The sequence below is a fragment of the Micropterus salmoides genome, unplaced genomic scaffold (assembly GCF_014851395.1).
Source record: "Micropterus salmoides isolate LMB-PRFRI ecotype aquatic unplaced genomic scaffold, ASM1485139v1 Ms_hic_scaffold_1, whole genome shotgun sequence".
NCBI lineage: Eukaryota > Metazoa > Chordata > Actinopteri > Centrarchiformes > Centrarchidae > Micropterus > Micropterus salmoides.
In genome coordinates this window covers 63,828,547-63,847,226 of record NW_024040040.1, presented here as the reverse complement: position 1 = coordinate 63,847,226, position 18,680 = coordinate 63,828,547, and the positions used below count along the sequence as shown (strand labels likewise).

The 18,680-nt window shown below is 45.4% G+C and overlaps 1 protein-coding gene across 1 annotated transcript in view; it reads right to left on the bottom strand.

Moving 5' to 3' along the window:
• Positions 1-11,639, bottom strand: part of LOC119890656 — a 41,907-nt gene extending 30,268 nt beyond the window's left edge. The window contains exons 1-2 of the mRNA XM_038702049.1: positions 11,454-11,639; positions 10,953-11,346 (exon numbers count right to left, since the gene is read on the bottom strand). Coding sequence (XP_038557977.1) covers positions 10,953-11,346; positions 11,454-11,639 — 580 coding nt within the window. The remainder of the gene's footprint in view (positions 1-10,952; positions 11,347-11,453) is intronic.
• Between the last annotated feature and the right edge of the window lie 7,041 nt (positions 11,640-18,680).

Here is an 18,680-nt window from a genome sequence, read left to right as displayed (position 1 = left end):
TAGGTAGACCTAAGGCTCGTGCAAACTACACGACTTTCAGCGTCGGCCGATGGCCGTGCCGTTCACACTACACAACTTGCCGTCTGGTGATGGGAGTCTTGAAGTTGTTGTGGTGTTCACACTACGGGACTGATCAGTGACAGGGGGTCACACACTACACGAGCTGACAACGATGCTGGTCTCCAAACCATGTTTTGTCAAGAAAGCACATGTGAAATGTGAAAAGGGAAATTTCGCAAATCTGAGCACAAAACAGCGGTTGTTTGTTATTATAAAGATAGCAATTATTAGTGTTGTAGTACTCGAGACCGGTCTTGTCTCGGTCTAGGACATTGAGGACTCGGGATTTTCTTTCAAGACCAGTCAAGGTCATAACTTTGGGAATATCAATAAATTACTTGTGCGTTGTCTGATTTATTTGTTAACATCTAACTAACTTTGATTGGATGTAAAATGTATTGCTTCAAATTCAACCAATAACCCTGATTAAAAATGTGTTGTTCCCGTTAACGACAGTCCCTCCTCCCTGCGATGGTAAGCAAAAGAAAAGGAGAGTTGAATAAAGATGCTTACGTTGATTTCAGCTCTTAGTATTTGTATGTGGGTGTTTTTATGGGAATGTGGATCTTTCAGATCAGTTTGAGAAGTACTTATGATCTCGTTGCACATTTTATTGTGTGTCATGTAATGTGGGGAACTGGTCTTGGTCTTGACTCGGTCTCAGCCCCTAAAAGTCTTGTTCTTGTCTCAGTCTCGATAAACTCTGGTCTTGGTCTTGATTTGGTCTCGGTTTGGGCGGTAGCAATTATAAAGACAAAGAATCTGGGTGAAAGAATGGATTAGCAGAGGAAGGTAGAAGGGATTGTCTGACCTACAGAGAGAGCTGGAGGGGAGTAAAAAGTGTTTTGCAGCTGCCTGCTCTCATTGGCTGGATGTTGATGTGGATGTCAAGTCGACCGACTCCTCCAGATATTTGGCATGCTAGAAATCTGGCAGGTGTCGGCGATGTGTCAGAAATGTGTCGGGGAGCTGTTTTGATGCGTCGTTGAGTAGTTCACAAACAAAGCCGGCCCAACTACTAAGTGACAGAGGGCCCCCTGCAGTCACTGCTTGCTAGTGCTGGAAAAAAATCACTGAAAAAAAAAACGTAAAATAATAACATAAAATGAAAGACAGCTCTCTATTTTACGCACCATAATAAGCATCGTGGTTTTTCAATTTAGTTATATACAATGGAAAACCAGCTGCCGTGATGGGTCAGCCGGACCACCCAGCAGCTCCTTACCCTGTGACATCACTCGTTATGCTGGGTCCGTCAGGTTTGATGTCTGACAAGAGAAGATCATATTTGTCTGGACATGTAAAAAGACAACAGAAGAGCCTCAAAGAAGTGAGGAGGCAAGAAGATAAAGGTACATAAGCACACAGGCTCCGTTTTCCTATGTCTGTATTTTTAGATAATCTGAACTAAAGGTCTTACATTAGCCTTAGTTAGCTGCGCTGGTGTTAATAATGCTAATGCTATACTTGCAAACATGCTAACCGCATTCAAACTGCATAACATTGGTATAGTATTAGCATTATACCATACCAGATAGGCCAGGTTTGAACACGGTCATGTAACCCAAGAAGCTGACACTGCTGGTAGGTTATGTGGAGATTTGCCCTTTGATTATATCCAACGAAGGTTAAAATCAAGGGCAACTGGACTTGGTTGAAGATACTGGAAGACGTTTCGTCCCTCATCCAAAGGACTTCTTCAGTTCTGACTGACTGGCAGGGAAACTCAGCTATTTAACCTCAGTGGGGTCTTTGGCCCGGGTCATCGATACTGCTGGTTCGTTAGTGTTCCTTGTTGCTGTGACGACAGTCGTTACAGTCGTTAAGACTACCTGAGAGCAGGCAGAGGGGTTGAAGGAGTGAGAGAGATTCTCATTGGCCTCGTGTCCTACCCCTGGAGCCCCGGGCGTTGGGGGTGCTGTGGGGTTGGTGGCGGCCTTGCCTGATCTGGGGTGGGCTGGGGGGGTTCGGGGCTCCCCTGGCGTGGGGGCCCGCCCTTGGCCTAGGGTTCTGCGGACTCGGGCTTGTGGCCTTTGCTCATTTCTGGGCGGGTGGTGTGTCCCTGGGCCTGGGGGCCCATTGTCTCCTCTCCTCGCCTGGGCCCTCTTCGGCAGAGGTGAGGCTCCCGCTGCTTCCCCCTGCCAGCTCTCTCACGGTGGGGGCATTCGGGAGTCTCTGGGGCGCATGACCGGTGCTGTCGGGGTAGGTTTTGGTGCTCCTCCTTGGGGGTGCTTGACTGGGGGGGGCTGGGCCCCTGTCCGGGGATGAGATCGGCCTCGGGAGCTGCTGTCACTGGCTGCACTGTAGGGAGGGATGCCTCTGGCTGGGCTGGGGGACCGTTGGCCTGGTTCTCCCGCGTTATCACCCCCTGGCGGTAGCGAGCTTCCCGGCACGGCTTTCTGCTGTTCTTCCTTGGGGCGGGGTACAGCTTCCCCCTGGACATGCGGTCTGGGGTCCTTTGGGCTTTGGGGGGTTGCAGGGTGTCCTGGCTTCTGGGGGTGGGGGTCTGCGGTGGGATTGTGGGGCGATTATCGATGCATCTTGATGCATTATACTTTTTCCCTGGGCAGGGTCTCTGGATGGCTGCTGGGCGTTTAGTTTGTGCGTTGGAGTCCGGGGGAGGCATCTCCTCGTTGGCTTGGAGGGACCTGTTTGCGTTCCTGTTTTGCTTCGTTGGCCTCGGATCCGTGCTTCCCCATTTCTCTGTCGGCCAGTTGTTGGACCCCTCTGGATACTGAGGTATATAGTTAGTTTTCGGGATGTGCAGTGTGGGTGCGGGGCAGGCTGTGCGGTTTGTTCTGGGTTTGTGCCTGGAGTTCTCGGCCCTTGATGGGTGGGTGGGTTGTTGGTGGCATGCAGCTGAGCTAGTTGATTTTGCCTCGTTGCTGGTTTGGCTGGTGGTGCATGGCGGCCGGGGGGGCGCGCTGGGCATGGGGGATGTCGGCTGGTGCCGGCGGCCTTAGTTTTTTCCGGCGGTTGGGGGGACGGTGGACTTTTATTGGCGGGTGCACGGTGACCTGTGCGGCGCGTTTGCTGCCGGGCTGGGACTTGCTGCTGGTGTCTCGCTCCGCTGGCTTTCGCTGTCGTGTTGTTCCGTTTGCTCTCTCTCATTTGCCCGACCTCGCACGCGGGATTCGCGGGGGGCTGCTGGGCATGGGTGTTGCCGTGCTCGCGCAGTGTGCGCGTTGGGCTCGTCACTTGTGCATTGGTGTTGATGATTGCGTGGCATTTGGGCATTGTGGTTGTTTGCTGCGCGGCGGCGGGGTGCTGGATGGGGGGGCCACTGGTCTATGTTGTGTCTGCGCCGCGGTCGGTCCGGGCGCTGCTCTTCCTCTTTTGCGTTCCGTCGGCATTACGTTGTCAACTGGCATTTGGGTCGGGGTCTTCTGCGTTTGCATCGCGGTGCATCTGGGAGTCTTTGTTTTTTTTGATTTGATTTATTCTTTTTCTTTCTTCCACCCCTATTGGCTACTGGGGTTCTTGCCTGCCTGTTACAGTCGTGGCGTCCCACTCTCTCTAACAACTACATTCTTTAACAGGCTTATGCGCACACACATGTACACACACACATACAGACACATTCACCCACACGCACACAGACACACACAGACACAAACAAACTTAGGTTGTCCCTGGTAGAATTATTCCTGATGCCTTTCTTTCAGTTACTTATTTAAATTAATTATTATTCCAGCTCTCGTGGCTGTGTTGTGTTGCTTATTTAGTGTGTGTGACTGTTTCTTGTTTTCATTGTTCTTTTAGTTGTCTTAATATGTCATTAATATGTCAGCTGTTTATTGCTGCTGTTCGGCTGGTTGTCTTTTACTATTATTATTATTTTTATTGTTTTTTTTGTTTGTGTTTGTTTGTTGTTGTTTTTCTCCTCCCCAAGCCCCCCTCTCTGTTCTCTTGCAGGTTTCGTTGCTTTCTGCAATTGGTGTTTCCCACAGCTTTTCCCTGTTGTCCCCACCCTCCATCCCCCTTTCCCCCTTCTCTTGCAGGTGTTGTCCTTTCTCTGTGCTGTCTGTTTGTGCCCCCCCATCCCCGTGTCTGCCCCCCTGTCCGGCCCAGTGACAAATCAATACATAATTAAATAAATAATAAAACAGACAAAGGAGTATTTTAATACTCTCTTGTTAAAGTAAAATCTGTCTGGCACAATATGGTATCCAGGTCATTATACTCTATACCAGGCTGCTGGGCAGGACAGGTTTAAAAAAAAAAAAAATAAAATAAAAAAAAGACTACCTGAGACTAAAACTGAACGACCATCGTTGGTATCTTCACCTGAGGCCAATAGGTTATGTTTGTTGAGTTTCCTGGGAAGTGATGAAAGGACAGCATTGTAAGTGGGGGATAAGTGGTGGCGTAGACCCCCTCCCCTGTTCAATGACGGCTTCTCAACCCCGGTGTAGATGGCTTCCTTGACACCTCTTTCAAACCATCCATCTTCTCTTTCTAAAATGTGCACCTGGTGGTCCTCAAACGAGTGTCCTCTGTCCTTCAGATGTAAGTAGACAGCAGAGTCTTGACCTGAGGAGTTGGCCCTTCTGTGTGGAGCCATGCGTTTGTGTAGTGGTGGTTTCCGCACATACAACCACCAAAAACCCTGGTTCACAGCGAAACTCAGGCAGCTTCGTCAGACCAAGGAGGAGGCCTTCAGAAGGGGGGGCAGAGTCTTGTACAACCAGGCCAGCAACACAATGACTAAGGAGGTCAAAGCAGCAAGGAGGAGCTACGCTGAAAAGCTAAGTAACAGCTTTGCAGCCAACGACCCTGCGTCAGTGTGGGGAAGCCTACGGACACTCACAAACTACCAGAGACCATCCCCAACACTGCTGGTACTCAACGACTGGCAGACGAGCTGAATGGTTTCTACTGTAGGTTTGAAAAGCCCAGAGTCATACCTCTCCCCCACTCCAACGCTATCTTCAAACAGTCACCTTCCCCCTCTGACCTCTCACCTGCACTCAAGATCTGTGAAGAGGGCTGCTGTCACTGCCTGCACTGTAGGGAGGGATGCCTCTGGCTGGGCTGGGGGACCGTTGGCCTGGTTCTCCCGCGTTATCGCTCCCTGGAGGCAGGGAGCTTCCCGGCACGGCTTTCTGCTGTTCTTCCTTGGGGCGGGGTACAGCTTCCCCCGGGACATGCGGTCTGGGGTCCTTTTCGCTTTGGGGGGTCGCAGGGTGTCCTGGCTTCTGGGGTGGGGGTCTCTGCGCGGGTTGATCCGATTGCGGTTTGGTGGGCTGCGGTGGGATTGTGGGGCGATTGTCGATGCATCTTGATGCATTATGCTTTTTCCCTGGGCAGGGTCGCTGGATGGCTGCTGGGCGTTTAGTTTGTGCATTGGAGTCCGGGGGAGGCATTCCTCGTTGGCTTGGAGGGACCTGTTTGCGTCCCTGTTTTGCTTTGTTGGCCTCGGATCCGTGCTTCCCCATTTCTCTGTTGGCCAGTTTTTGGATACTCTGGATACTGAGGTATATAGTTATTTTTCGGGATGTGCAGTGTGGGTGTGGGGCAGGGCTGTGCTCCGGTGTGTTCTGGGTTTGTGCCTGGAGTTCTCGGCCCTTGACGGGTGGGTGGTTTGTTGGTGGCATGCAGCTGAGCAAGTTGATTTTGCCTCGTTGCTGGTTTGGCTGGTGTTGCACGGCGGCCGGGGGGCGTGTCGGGCATGGGAGATGTCGGCTGGCGCCAGCGGCCTTAGTTTTTTCCGGCGGTTGGGGGGACAGCGGACATTTATTGGCGGGTGCACGGTGACCTGTGCGGCGCGTTTGCTGCCGGGCTGGGACTTGCTGCTGGTGTTTCTCTCCACTGGCTTTTGCTGTCGTGTTGTTCCGTTTGCTCTCTCTCGTTTGCTCGACCTCGCACGCGGGAGGGGGGCTGCTGGGCATTGGGTGTCGCCGTGCTCGCGCAGTGTGCGCGTTGTGCTCGTCACTTGTGCATTGGTGTTGATGATTAAATGGCATTTGGGCATTTTGGTTGTTCGCTGCGCGGCGGTGGGGTGGTGGGTGGAGGAGGAGCACTGGTCTATGTTGTGTGCGCGCCACGGTTGGTCCGAGCGCTGCTCTTCCGCGGGTTACGCTTTTTTGCATTCCGTCGGCATTACGTTGTCAACGGAGTCTTTGTTTTTTTTTTATTTGATTTATTCTTTTTCTTTCTCCCACCCCTATTGGCTACTGGGGTTCTTGCCTTGCTGTTACAGTCGTGGCGTCCCACTCTCACTAACAACTACATTCTTTAACAGGCTTATGAGCACACACATACAGACACATTCACCCACACGCACACAGACACACACAGACACAAACAAACTTAGGTTGTCCCTGGTAGAATTATTCCTGATGCTTTTCTTTCAGTTACTTAAATTAATTATTATTCCAGCTCTCGTGGCTGTGATGTGTTGCTTATTTAGTGTGTGTGACTGTTTCTTGTTTTCATTGTTCTCTTGTCTTAATATGTCAGCTGTTTATTGCTGCTGTTCGGCTGGTTGTCTTTTACTATTATTATTTTTATTGTTTGTTTTTGTTTGTTGTTGTTGTTTTTCTCCTCCCCAAGCCCCCCTCTCTGTTCTATTGCAGGTTTCGTTGCTTTCTGCAATTGGTGTTTCCCGCAGCTTTTCCCTGTTGTCCCCACCTTCCATCCCCCTTTCCCCCTTCTCTTACAGGTCTTGTCCTTTCTCTGTGCTGTCTGTTTGTGTCCCCCCATCCCTGTGTCTGCCCCCCTGTCTGGCCCGGTGACAAATCAATACATAATTAAACAAATAATAAAACAGACAAAGGAGTATTTTAATACTCTCTTGTTAAAGTAAAATCTGTCTGGCACAATATGGTATCCAGGTCATTGTACTCTATACCAGGCTGCTGGGCCGGACAGGTTTAAAAAAAAAAAAAAAAAAAAAACAAAGATCTGTGAAGAGGACGTGAGCCACCTCTTCCAAAGGCAGAAGATCAGGAAGACTCCTGGACCTGACGGTGTCTCACCATCGTGCCTGAAAATCTGTGCGGACCAGCTGGCCCCCATCTTCAACAGATCACTGGAGCTGTGTGAAGTTCCCTCCTGCTTCAAACGCTCCACAGTCATCCCGGTTCCTAAAAAAACCCTCCATCTCTGGACTGAATGACTACAGGCCTGTCACCCTGACATCTGTAGTCATGAAGTTCTTTGAAAGACTGGTGTTGGCCCACCTGGAGGACATTACAGGCCCTCTGCTGGACCCCCTGCAGTTTGCCTAAAGGGCTAACAGGTTAAGTGGATGATGCTGTCAACTTGGGTCTGCATCACATCCTGCAACACCTCGACTCTCCAGGGACATATGCAAGGATCCTGTTTGTGGACTTCAGCTCGGCGTTCGACACCATCATCCCGGACATCCTCAGCACCAAACTCACCCAGCTCACTGTGCCTCCACCTGACAGTGGATCACAGACTTCCTGACTGACAGGAGTCAGCAGGTGAGGCTGGGGAACATCACATCCAGCACCCGGACTATCAGCACTGGCGCCCCCCAGGGGTGTGTGCTCTCCCCACTGCTCTTCTCCCTCTACACCAACGACTGAACCTCAGGGGACCCAGAGGAAACGAGTGAATTTATAAGGTGTAAATAGAGAAGGCTGCTAGTAGGGAGGGTGATAGATAAAGGAGGATGTGGTTAATTAAGGTGAATAAAGTAGTCAAAGAAGGAAGTGATGCACCATTGAGATGAGTTTTCAGCTGACCGGTGACTCTGCAGTCTGAACAGCATGTTTTTGTTTGTACCTCTGCTCTGTTGTGTGGTGTCTCATCAGCCTCAGGTTGTTGTTGCAAAGACCTCTCCTCACAGGAGAATAAATAAAAGAACTACACACACATTTCTTCAAACAAACATTAATACAATGTTAATAAACTTCTGAGTTGGACAAGTCAAGTGAGTATCTTCCACAATTAGCCTGGAATTTAGTATGGAAACTGGATTTTGTCCTGCATCACTTACATTGAAACTGCTTTAAGAGGGGATCTCTTGAGGGCCAGGAACCACTTACAGTGTACTTTCAATGTAGGGGAGACCGGGTATGGTTGTAACCTGGGGAGAGTTGTAACAACACCAATTCCACCAAATACAGATAAGATAGGTTAGGTGATCATTTCACTATTTACCTACTTCCTCCCAGATCAGGCATGGTGGTTATCAAGTTTGCATTCAGAATATGTAGAGAAAAAACTGATTTTGAGGTAAGAAAGTACATTTTTTGACCAAGACTATTTTTTGTTTAGTATCTATACTATTGCAGATGGAATTGTTTGACTACCACTATGGTAATACCGCTAGCTAAACATTGGCTAACAGGGGTGGGATGGGTTGTAACACTTCTTAAAGTGTTACAACCATCCTCTATACAAAAAACTAGGGACTTTCTTTGATTTTAATATTTTTCAGAGTGCCCTTTGCAGTCTGGACCCACCAAACCAGCACTCCAGGGTTACCAGAATTAATTTGTCAGCACTGTGACCAGTACTCCCCATTCACATGCTGTACACATGTGGTCGTCACTCGACTTTTTCCATACTCTGTCTCCGCCCGTGGAAAGGGTAGAAAAGTGTATGGGCAGCTTGTGAGAAGTGCCTGTGTGCAAAAGTCCTGGTACGCCAAAGAGTGAAATATAGAAGTGCTGGTATACGTACCGGTGAATACCGGCCCACTGCAAGCACTGACTGTGACTCAGAATATAAGAATATACGCACATTGACACACACACACACACACCTATTTTTAGTTAGACATAAGGATTTACAGATATGTTCTTTAATTTGGAACATTTTAGTAGTATTTATTAAGTATACTTTTAAGTAAGTTTATTCTCTAGATAAATTTATATACACATACTGTTCATGCACATGAGTCATCAGACAAAGTCTGTTACAGCAAGAGTGAAACATTGTTCTTTGAAATCACTACCTGTTTTTGAAGCTTATCATATAGTGTAGCATCCATTTTTGATTCTTTTGTGTGATTGTTACAGCTTACCCCAGCATATGGGGTAGGTTGTAACAAGGGAACAATGCATTTGACATCAACTCATGAGGTCTTTCATATTCTTGTAGAGGATTGAATTGGTGACATTTGTAGTGAACATGTGTGTACTTGGTATAGAAATTTGAGAACTCTAGCTAAAAAATTCTGTGAGTTATAGTTACTGAAGCAAAAAGTGTTATAAACATACCCGGTCTCCCCTACATACTGTATGAGCATGTGACTATTGCTTTGTGACCGACTTGATACTGACAAATGTGAACCCTTCCTTTAAGATGAATAGTAAATTGAATCACAGAGAAACTGATCTGCTCACCTAATCCATATGAAGACAGAGAGAAGAAGTATGAAGACCAGAACAACAGCAATGACTGATAGAACAACCGGAAATTCAATTCAATGAACCTGGAAAATAACAATCAAGCACAAACACTGGAAAAGTTACAGGAATGTTTGGGTCCAATAGTGAAGATAACTGGACACAAATAATGGTTTAAGTGTGTTTTTTGGGATTGGTTTTGTCAAAGGGTAAAAATAATCTCACCAGAGGGACTCATTGACACACAGGGAAGATCTGGATCATCTGTAGTAGAACATGTAGAGAAATACAACAGTTTTTAGGCAACCAAAGAGGAACATTTATAACTTATGAAATGGATATGTTATAATTTATCTGATCTCTGTCTACTAATGCTCCACTTGATAAGCTGTGCTGCAGGTTCCTAACATAGTGAGGGAGAAAATGTGTAGTGACTAATTGTGATATTTAGTGAAATTACAGCTAACATATTTTCAAGATCAGAATGGGCAAGACAGGCATTTGCATGGTGAAGAACCCCTTAAAGCTGTAAACTTTGAAACCATGAAAATATTTAAAACGCATCAACACAGAACAGAAAGCCAGTCTATATCCAGCCTGGTATCATGAAAAGGCGTATGAATAACATGTCGATTTCATAAGTAATTTGGCGTGGTATTCCAATGCATTATTTGCATGTCATTTTATACCTACTGTCACAGGTAAAATCAGCGTGTGTGGGATATAAATAGCCATGAAAGTCTGACACTAAGGTGGTGGCAGGGTGGTTAGGTGGATAGTTACGTTATGTTACGTAATTTACAATGATACATCGTTGCTTATGTTAGTTACTTAGTTACTTATTCTGTTAGATACGTTAAAGTTTAAGTAGCTAGATAGCTAACAATGCTAGCATTGACATCCTCCCCAATGTACTTTACTGCTAACCTTAACCATCATTGATTATATATGCATGTCGACTGGTTAACCCTACAGCTGCGCAGATAGGGTTTACCTCCTTTGTGTTGCTTAGGTCTATAGGGACTGAATAGCATAAAATAACACACGAAAAGCTTAAAATGACATGGCACGCCAAAATGTCTTTAAAGGTGGCGTGCTATTTTTATGCCATTCCATGATATCACGTTGCAGTAGTCTCAGTCATGCTAACTGAGTGGGTATCTTTGTCCTGGTAGTTGTGTAGGTTTATTACCAGCGTTGTGTCTCAGTAAGAAACCAACAGACTATCAGAACATGTCACTCTCAGATAGTATAACTATTTTCTTCTCCTTTGCTGGAACTTGCAGTCTGTGGATACAGGCTACTGGTGCAATCTAAATGATACACTCTGCTAAATAACATGTAAAAAATAATGTTTTGGTTTTATCTCTATGGTTTGCATATGAAACGCTATGGGACCGAATCACAGAGTGCTGATCCTTAAGCTGTCCAGGTTTGACTCCTGCTGGTGGAAAGTGACAGCACAATAACACGTCTTTAATCATTTGTCTCTATATACAGGATGCTGATTGTGTTCATGTAATCAGTTAATCACATGCAAAATTCTCTTCGTTAGGATCACAGTACCTGTGACAGTCAGAGTTGTACCAGGTAAACTACTCCTCCATTCAAAGCTTCCTGCTGTGAATTTGAAGTGATACTCAGCTGAGTCGCTCTCTCTCAGGTCAGTGATTCTCAGAGTGGAGCGTCCTCTCTCTGTTTCAAGGACCTGAACACGACCTGCATACTGGGAGTCTTCACTAAGGTCCTCAGGCTGTGAGGGATTCTGCCACTGAAGACTACGTTCAGGACTGAACCAGAATTTAGATCTGATAGTTTCATAACTGTTGTAAGTACAAGAAATGTCCACTGATGATCCTTTGAAGGCACAGATGCTTCTGTCAGTGTAAGTCACTCTGTTGCAGATTTGACCGCGAATACCTGAAAGATAAAACAGTTTAAGACCATCTTTAAACCAGATCTGGTGAGGAGTCACAATGAGGGTCTCTTTATTTAAAATACATGTAGTGATTCGGCTCCACCAGATGGTGTTATGTTAGTGGAAGATTGTGGAGTAAACTCACACACTGAAGGAGAGGGGAAACCCTCCAGTCCTTTCACAGCACAGGAATAACTGTCTGCAGAATCAAAGTAGCCTGAATAAGAAGATGTTTCTTTCTGAATTTTCTGTCCATTCTTGTACCAGATGTAGGAAGGACGATCAGGCAGACGACAGCTGCTGTGACAAAGCAGCTCTGCCTCAGTAGTAATCATGCCAACGTTTGGTCTGCTAACCTGCACCTGGAGATCTGGATTTGTGAAGAAGGAACAGGAACATTATTTTAGACCATAAATACACATGTGCAATGCAACATATTTATATAATTATTTAAAATCAGATGAACGTTACCTGTGACAGACAAAGTGACTCCAGGTGAACCAGTAAATCTTCCACCTGGTTGGTTTGTTATGAACATGAACTTGTACTGAGCTGAGTCGCTCTCTCTCAGGTCTGTGATTCTCAGAGTGCAGATGTTGTCAGAACAACTGTACTGCAAACGACCTGCGTACTCTGAGTCTGTTCTCAGATCCACAGGTACATCTCCATTCATCTGAGTAAACCAGAACGATTCCTGTCTATGAAGATTCTCAGTCAGAATGTTTCCTGAACTGTAGTATCACGGTCATTTATTCTGGATGGGTATGTGTAGGTGCAGCTTATTTCCACTGTTGATCCTTTTAAGGCACAGATCTGAGTAGAGGTGTAAGTCACTCCCCAGCCATTCTGAGCCTGTATCACTGTAACACAGAGCACATCAGAAACTGCAGTCAGACTCAACAACACCAGGACACAGACTTTCATTTGTAGTGGAGGTGCTTCAGTGTGTGAGGCTACATTTCCCAAAACTACTTTGACTCTCATGCCATCCCACCTTAAAGCAAGAGTGTGGAAATTTTACATATAAATGAACATTACATTCAAGACATTTCAGAAGAAGTTCACACAATGACTGAGCCTATCACAGCTAAGTAAATCTGTCTGCACTTGCAGTTTACCAGAGTTTTATAAATCTGGTGTCTATGACAACATTACTGCTCTGGGGAACCGGCAGTGACGCGTTTCATGCCAACCAGCCATGATCGGTTTGATAGAGCTGAATGTGGGAGCAACAGCAGCAACTCAGTGTGGCAGAGCCTGTATATACACTCACCTAAAGGATTATTAGGAACACATGTTCAATTTCTCATTAATGCAATTATCTAATCAACCAATCACATGGCAGTTGCTTCAATGCATTTAGGGGTGTGGTCCTGGTCAAGACAATCTCCTGAACTCCAAACTGAATGTCAGAATGGGAAAGAAAGGTGATTTAAGCAATTTTGAGCGTGGCATGGTTGTTGGTACAATTTGCAAGAGCTCACCAAAATTGGACAGTTGAAGACAGGAAAAATGTTGCCTGGTCTGATGAGTCTCGATTTCTGTTGAGACATTCAGATGGTAGAGTCAGAATTTGGCGTAAACAGAATGAGAACATGGATCCATCATGCCTTGTTACCACTGTGCAGGCTGCTGGTGGTGGTGTAATGGTGTGGGGGATGTTTTCTTGGCACACTTTAGGCCCCTTAGTGCCAATTGGGCATGGTTTAAATGCCACGGCCTACCTGAGCATTGTTTCTGACCATGTCCATCCCTTTATGGCCACCATGTACCCATCCTCTGATGGCTACTTCCAGCAGGATAATGCACCATGTCACAAAGCTCGAATCATTTCAAATTGGTTTCTTGAACATGACAATGAGTTCACTGAACTAAAATGGCCCCCACAGTCACCAGATCTCAACCCAATAGAGCATCTTTGGGATGTGGTGGAACGGGAGCTTCGTGCCCTGGATGTGCATCCCACAAATCTCCATCAACTGCAAGATGCTATCCATCAATATGGGCCAACATTTCTAAAGAATGCTTTCAGCACCTTGTTGAATCAATGCCACGTAGAATTAAGGCAGTTCTGAAGGCGAAAGGGGGTCAAACACAGTATTAGTATGGTGTTACTAATAATCCTTTAGGTGAGTGTATTTACTGTATGTCAGAAGTGTTAAAACTTTTAAGTCAGTGTGAGAAAAATAATCTCCATGTTCTGTAATGGAAATTTCATGAGAACCATCTTTAAAACACTGCCATGTAAATAATCTCACCAGCCTCTTGGGTATGGGGTCAATGGAAGGTAAATGTGTGTGATGCTTTAACGTATGTCCAGAGGGGTCAGGACTTTAAGTGGTTCACCACATGTACCTTGGACATGGGTGTCTTTCTATAGATCCCCTAGGGAACACTGAAAGACACCATGTTCCTTTGATGAGATAGTACTCCGACCCTGAGACAAGATAAAAGCTGCATGAGCTGTTACACTGCAGCTCACTCGGACGATACTCTCTGATGTGTATGTGTCCCTGTGAGTTCCTTCTGCAGAAGACTTCAATAAAATCCACAGAAAGACAAGTGTTTGCCTGAGCCGTTTATTCAAACACACTTCTCCCACCACAATTTTGGCGTTGTCGGCTCGTCACATGCGTGAGAGGACTCGGACACTCGGAGCTGCAGGTGAAAAACTGTACGGCCGGAGTTGAGACTCTGGGACTTCAAACCTCCCCTCCAAAATATGGGTGAGACGTTGAGGGCCTGACGCCTGAGTGTCTGAGGCTCTCACTGCTGTCATCCACAACGAACCTGGTGGCTGGCAACACTCTCTTTTTGGTGAGTAGACTATTCAAGTGGAACGATTCTCGCTACCTCTCAGGGTGAGCGTGACAGACGTGTCAGCAGGGCAGGCCTGTGGCCGTTGTGTGAATCGGGAAAGCTTTGTGTTAAAGGTACTATAGTCAAGAAATCACTGGGGGGCAGTGGATTTCTTGTAGGTCATCAGTTCTTTTGGGTCTGGGACCCACAGTAAAGTAGGGGTGTGTGAGTCATAAGACTCCAATAAAATTGATGGAAAAAAAAAAATATATATATATATTTATTTTTAAATAATTTTTTTAAAATTATTTTTCTTAGGGTTGCTACTCTAGTGGAATACAAAGTAATTATACAGTATTGTTGGATGCTGAATGTGTTTACTACAGATTGTAGCAGGTCTAAACTACATCTGAATTTTAATACATTTATGAGAATACCCAATTATGAATTTTAATATTCAGAAAATATTAATCTATAAATCTCTTGTTTCGCGGGGCAACACCGGAGTTGTTATTAACCTAGAGTCTCCGGACCTCTAGGTAGCTTTTAATAATTATACAATTATTAACCAGTGATCAGTTCAATTATCTTAAATCAATCAGTCAGTCTCATATCTAAAGGGTCAATTCTCTTGGCAGGGACGTAGAAATATGCAACACACACAATTCCTTGGTTACAGTGAATTTATTAACTAACTAAGGTGATATAGAAAGGTGGTTAAATACATCAGAGAAATAAACAATGAGAATGGAGGTTTGATTGTGGGAAGCATTTGACTCATACGGCAGAGGAGAACTAATTAAAGTAAGGTATGAGTTTTAAGAGTTAGAAAGACAATATTAACACTATGGGACATCCCTGACCACAGAATGCTTTGTTTTGGTCTTACTGCTTGTCGGCAGCCTGCAGTCTTACTGCTTGTCCCACGCTAGCTGCCCGATCCTGGCTTTTTGCTAGGGATTCTCCGGGGTTCTCCGTGTCTGATTGAAGAAAAACCCTCAAGGGTTGGCCGTCCTCCGTCTGGCAATTCAGCTGTTCTTCAGGTGTCCTTCGTTGCTGCTGGCGAGACCACGTGGTTTGGTCTGACCTCAGTGAAGTTGGCTCAACGGAAAAGCTTAAAAAGAACTTTGTCGTTCTTGAATTAAACTAGTATAACTTAACGGACTAATAACTTAACAAAACAAAAGAAAGAAAATAAAACAAGTAAAGTTCCTGGAACTGAGGGAAACTGAAGTCGCTGCACTTCGTGTGTGTAGCTTCAAGCGAAACAAAGACTTTGTTGCACTGGTCGAATTCTTAGGGCGTTGCCGGGAGAGGAGCACGCTGGGCGCGTGCCGAAGTGCCGTTGAAGAGCCCAGAACAAACCGGCAGAGGAGGGTGGCAGAAAGCAAGGGAGGAAGAGTGCGAGCGACGTCGTGTGTCATTCTTTTGTTGTCTGTCGTGTGTCGTTCTTTTGTTGTCTGGGGCATGGTTCCCCAGAGGGCACTGCTTTGTTTCCCGCAGGGCGGGCCGTTTCCAGTTTCCCGAGGGACTGTCTTTCTAAACTTTTAATATGTCTATAAAAGGAAAAGAAAATCTATTTGCGCGTATTATAATCAAATATTTTCCCACAATCAAACCTCAATGATCAAATAGTTGTAATTTTAAGCATTTGGTAACAGGAAACAATTGTCAGTGAATAGACCTTAAAAGGTTAGCGTTTCAGAATGATGGCATGTAATACTTATTTCGTCCACTTGGGGGAGCTCAGGTTACATGACGACAGCTTAGATTAATCTAAAACAATCTTCTCAGGAGCTGGAAAATGTATTTATTTAGCCTTAAATTCAAGCTGGTAATTAATAGCGTATAGTATGACATTTCTTTTATCATCATTTCTAAAGGAATTGTGTGAGAAAATTGTGAACAAGCATTGATTAAGGAGTGTCCTTAACCTTGCTGAAAATTAAAACACTGCAAAAGTAACTTATTTAGATTCTTTTCAGCAATAATAATAGATAGGAACAACATGGTGACATAACTACTCAAATAGAGGCAGCGCCACTACTAACTTAGCAAGGATTATTATTTGAAGAGAACAGTTTATAATGAAACATCGTTTTAGCTCAAGAAGGCAGGAGTTGTGTCCCCTTTTTGCATATCCTGGCTTATCACGTTTGCACGTCAATCTTTGTTTGCATAAGGGAGTTCAGGTCTGTGTCTCTGGTGTCCTGGAGTTCCTCATCTAGGCGTGAAAAAGAGTCTCTTTGATGAGGTAATGAAACGCAGAGCAAGGACAGTTGCCACGGTTATGTGTGTGTGTGTGTGGGGGGGGGGGCAGTTTAGGGTTTCCTGCCCCCTTTTAAGAAGAGTTCTGATGGGCTGTTCAACACTAATCGCTGGTTAATGTCCCTTTTGTCAGTTTAACAGTCAAGCACCACGTTATCAGGCTCCGGAATCAAAGGTGCCAGTTTTACGATCAGGCTGCTCAGGAATATCACTTAGGGAAAGTAACCCTTCAATAATGAATTCTCCTAATATTAATTACATGATTGCTAATTATGGTTTGGGCAGTATTGACCAGCTGGACATGTGGGCTAAGCAGTGTGGTTCAGCCTGAGACAGTTAGACACTCTGAGGTTACAATTAGAGAAAAAGGAGAGGGAGAGAAAAACCTTTAAAGCAAACTGGGCTGCATATTCAGCATGGCTGAGAGAGGCGAGCCGCAGGGATAGAAAATTACAGTCAGGGACCGTCCCCTCTAACAATTCTGCATCTCACTGTGTCAAACCCTGCTCCACGTACCGACCAACCTGCAGCTGGAGCGGCAGCAGCAGCAGCTCAGCCACTGTCAGGAGGACAGACAGTGGAGGAGAAACCTGCTGTTAAAAACATTTGAGCTAGCAACAGCAGCCGCAGCTGTGGGAGGGGGGACAACCCGTGGCTGATCTGATGCTTGTTACATCTGCAAAAAGGACGGACATTGGGCCCGAAACTGCCCAGAGGCTAACAAAGGACAGGTGGCTGATTGACTAGCAGGGGGGAAACCGAGGCCAGGGAAAACTCTGGTAGAAAGGTTCACAGCACCTTTAACTTGCAGTGAGGAGATTGAAAAGCATTTCAAACATTCTTTTTTGCGGTCAGACCATTGCCCCGTGATTCTCCTCGCTCGAGATTTGATGTGTTTGTTGGGCATAATTCTGATTTCCACTCACAATGGGGTTGTGGTGGCCAGAACTTCTCAGATGGCATCACAGTTTGTTAAACAGAGTCAAAGGGAGTTGCTATATGATTATCAATGGAAAATGCCAGAGGCAGCAGTTAACTCAGTTAATCATTCCTTAATCACGGAAGTCAAGACACTTTTCAATAACACAGACACTTCATGTCCCCACAAGAACTAGGCTGCAGGTCACACATACATCTTGGTGCTGATACGACCTTTGAAAAGGAATGGTTCAGAAAACATAAAGATAAGAACACACTGACACTGAACTGGTTGTATTGGAGCAATAACACATGTGCTGTTTCAGTTGCAGTGAATGACCCACACTGCTCTGTTTCAGATCCCTGACTCAGTTCCTCATGCCCCTCTGGTCAAAGCTAAACATGACAGGTGGGAGGATTTGGGACCCTGGGTGAAAAACATGCAGTGAAGCCGGTGGGTGGGGAAAGACATCAGATCAAAATGTTGACTTTAACAGTCGACTACAGGTATATTGTAAAATATTTTCATTGTAGTGAATGAAGGAAGAACTGTTCCAGAAACAGATTTTCTGATGTCAAATTTGATAACCATGAGGAAAAAAATAAAGTCATGACAAACAACTCTTTGTGAAAGACATCTCTAGATTTAAATCCTTCCTGATGATGACTATGAAGCTAGCAGATCCAACCTGCAGTCTGTGTCTGAATGATATTGTTTTGGGTCATGTGATCACTGCAAAAGGGAAAAAGCCCTCTCACCCCAAAGCAAATTGAAGCAATTCAGACAAAATGAGAGAAAGAAACAGGTACATTAACTTTGTAGGGATGACAGTGCTGGCCAAGTTTATTAATGGACCAAATCCATGACAACCCAGAGTTGAGACCAGGAGGCAGAGTCACAGTCTAACACACTTCTCTGCCCTTCTTTTTCAGCAGTTACCCACCCAAAACCCTACGCAGAGTCGCAGTCTAACACACTTCTCTGCTCCTCCATTTCAGGAGTTACTTAGTGAAAATCCTATAGTGACGGTGTCTGTCCCCCGACCATTGAAATTATTTAAAAAGGTAAACAGAAGAGGAGCTGTGCATAAAAACCTCATAAAAATTAAAACCATAAGAGCAATAGTGCAAACGAATAGGAGAGTTAAATGTGGACTCTTAAACATCAGATCTCTCTCTTCTAAAGGTGTACTAGTAAATGAACTAATATCAGATTATCATATTGATTTATTTTGTCTTACTGAAACCTGGCTGGGTGATGGAGAATATGTTAGCCTAAATGAATCCACCCCTCCCAATCATATTAATACTCACATTCCTCGAGGTACAGGCCGAGGAGGTGGAGTTGCAGCTATCTTCGACTCTAACCTATTAATCAGCTCTAAACCTAA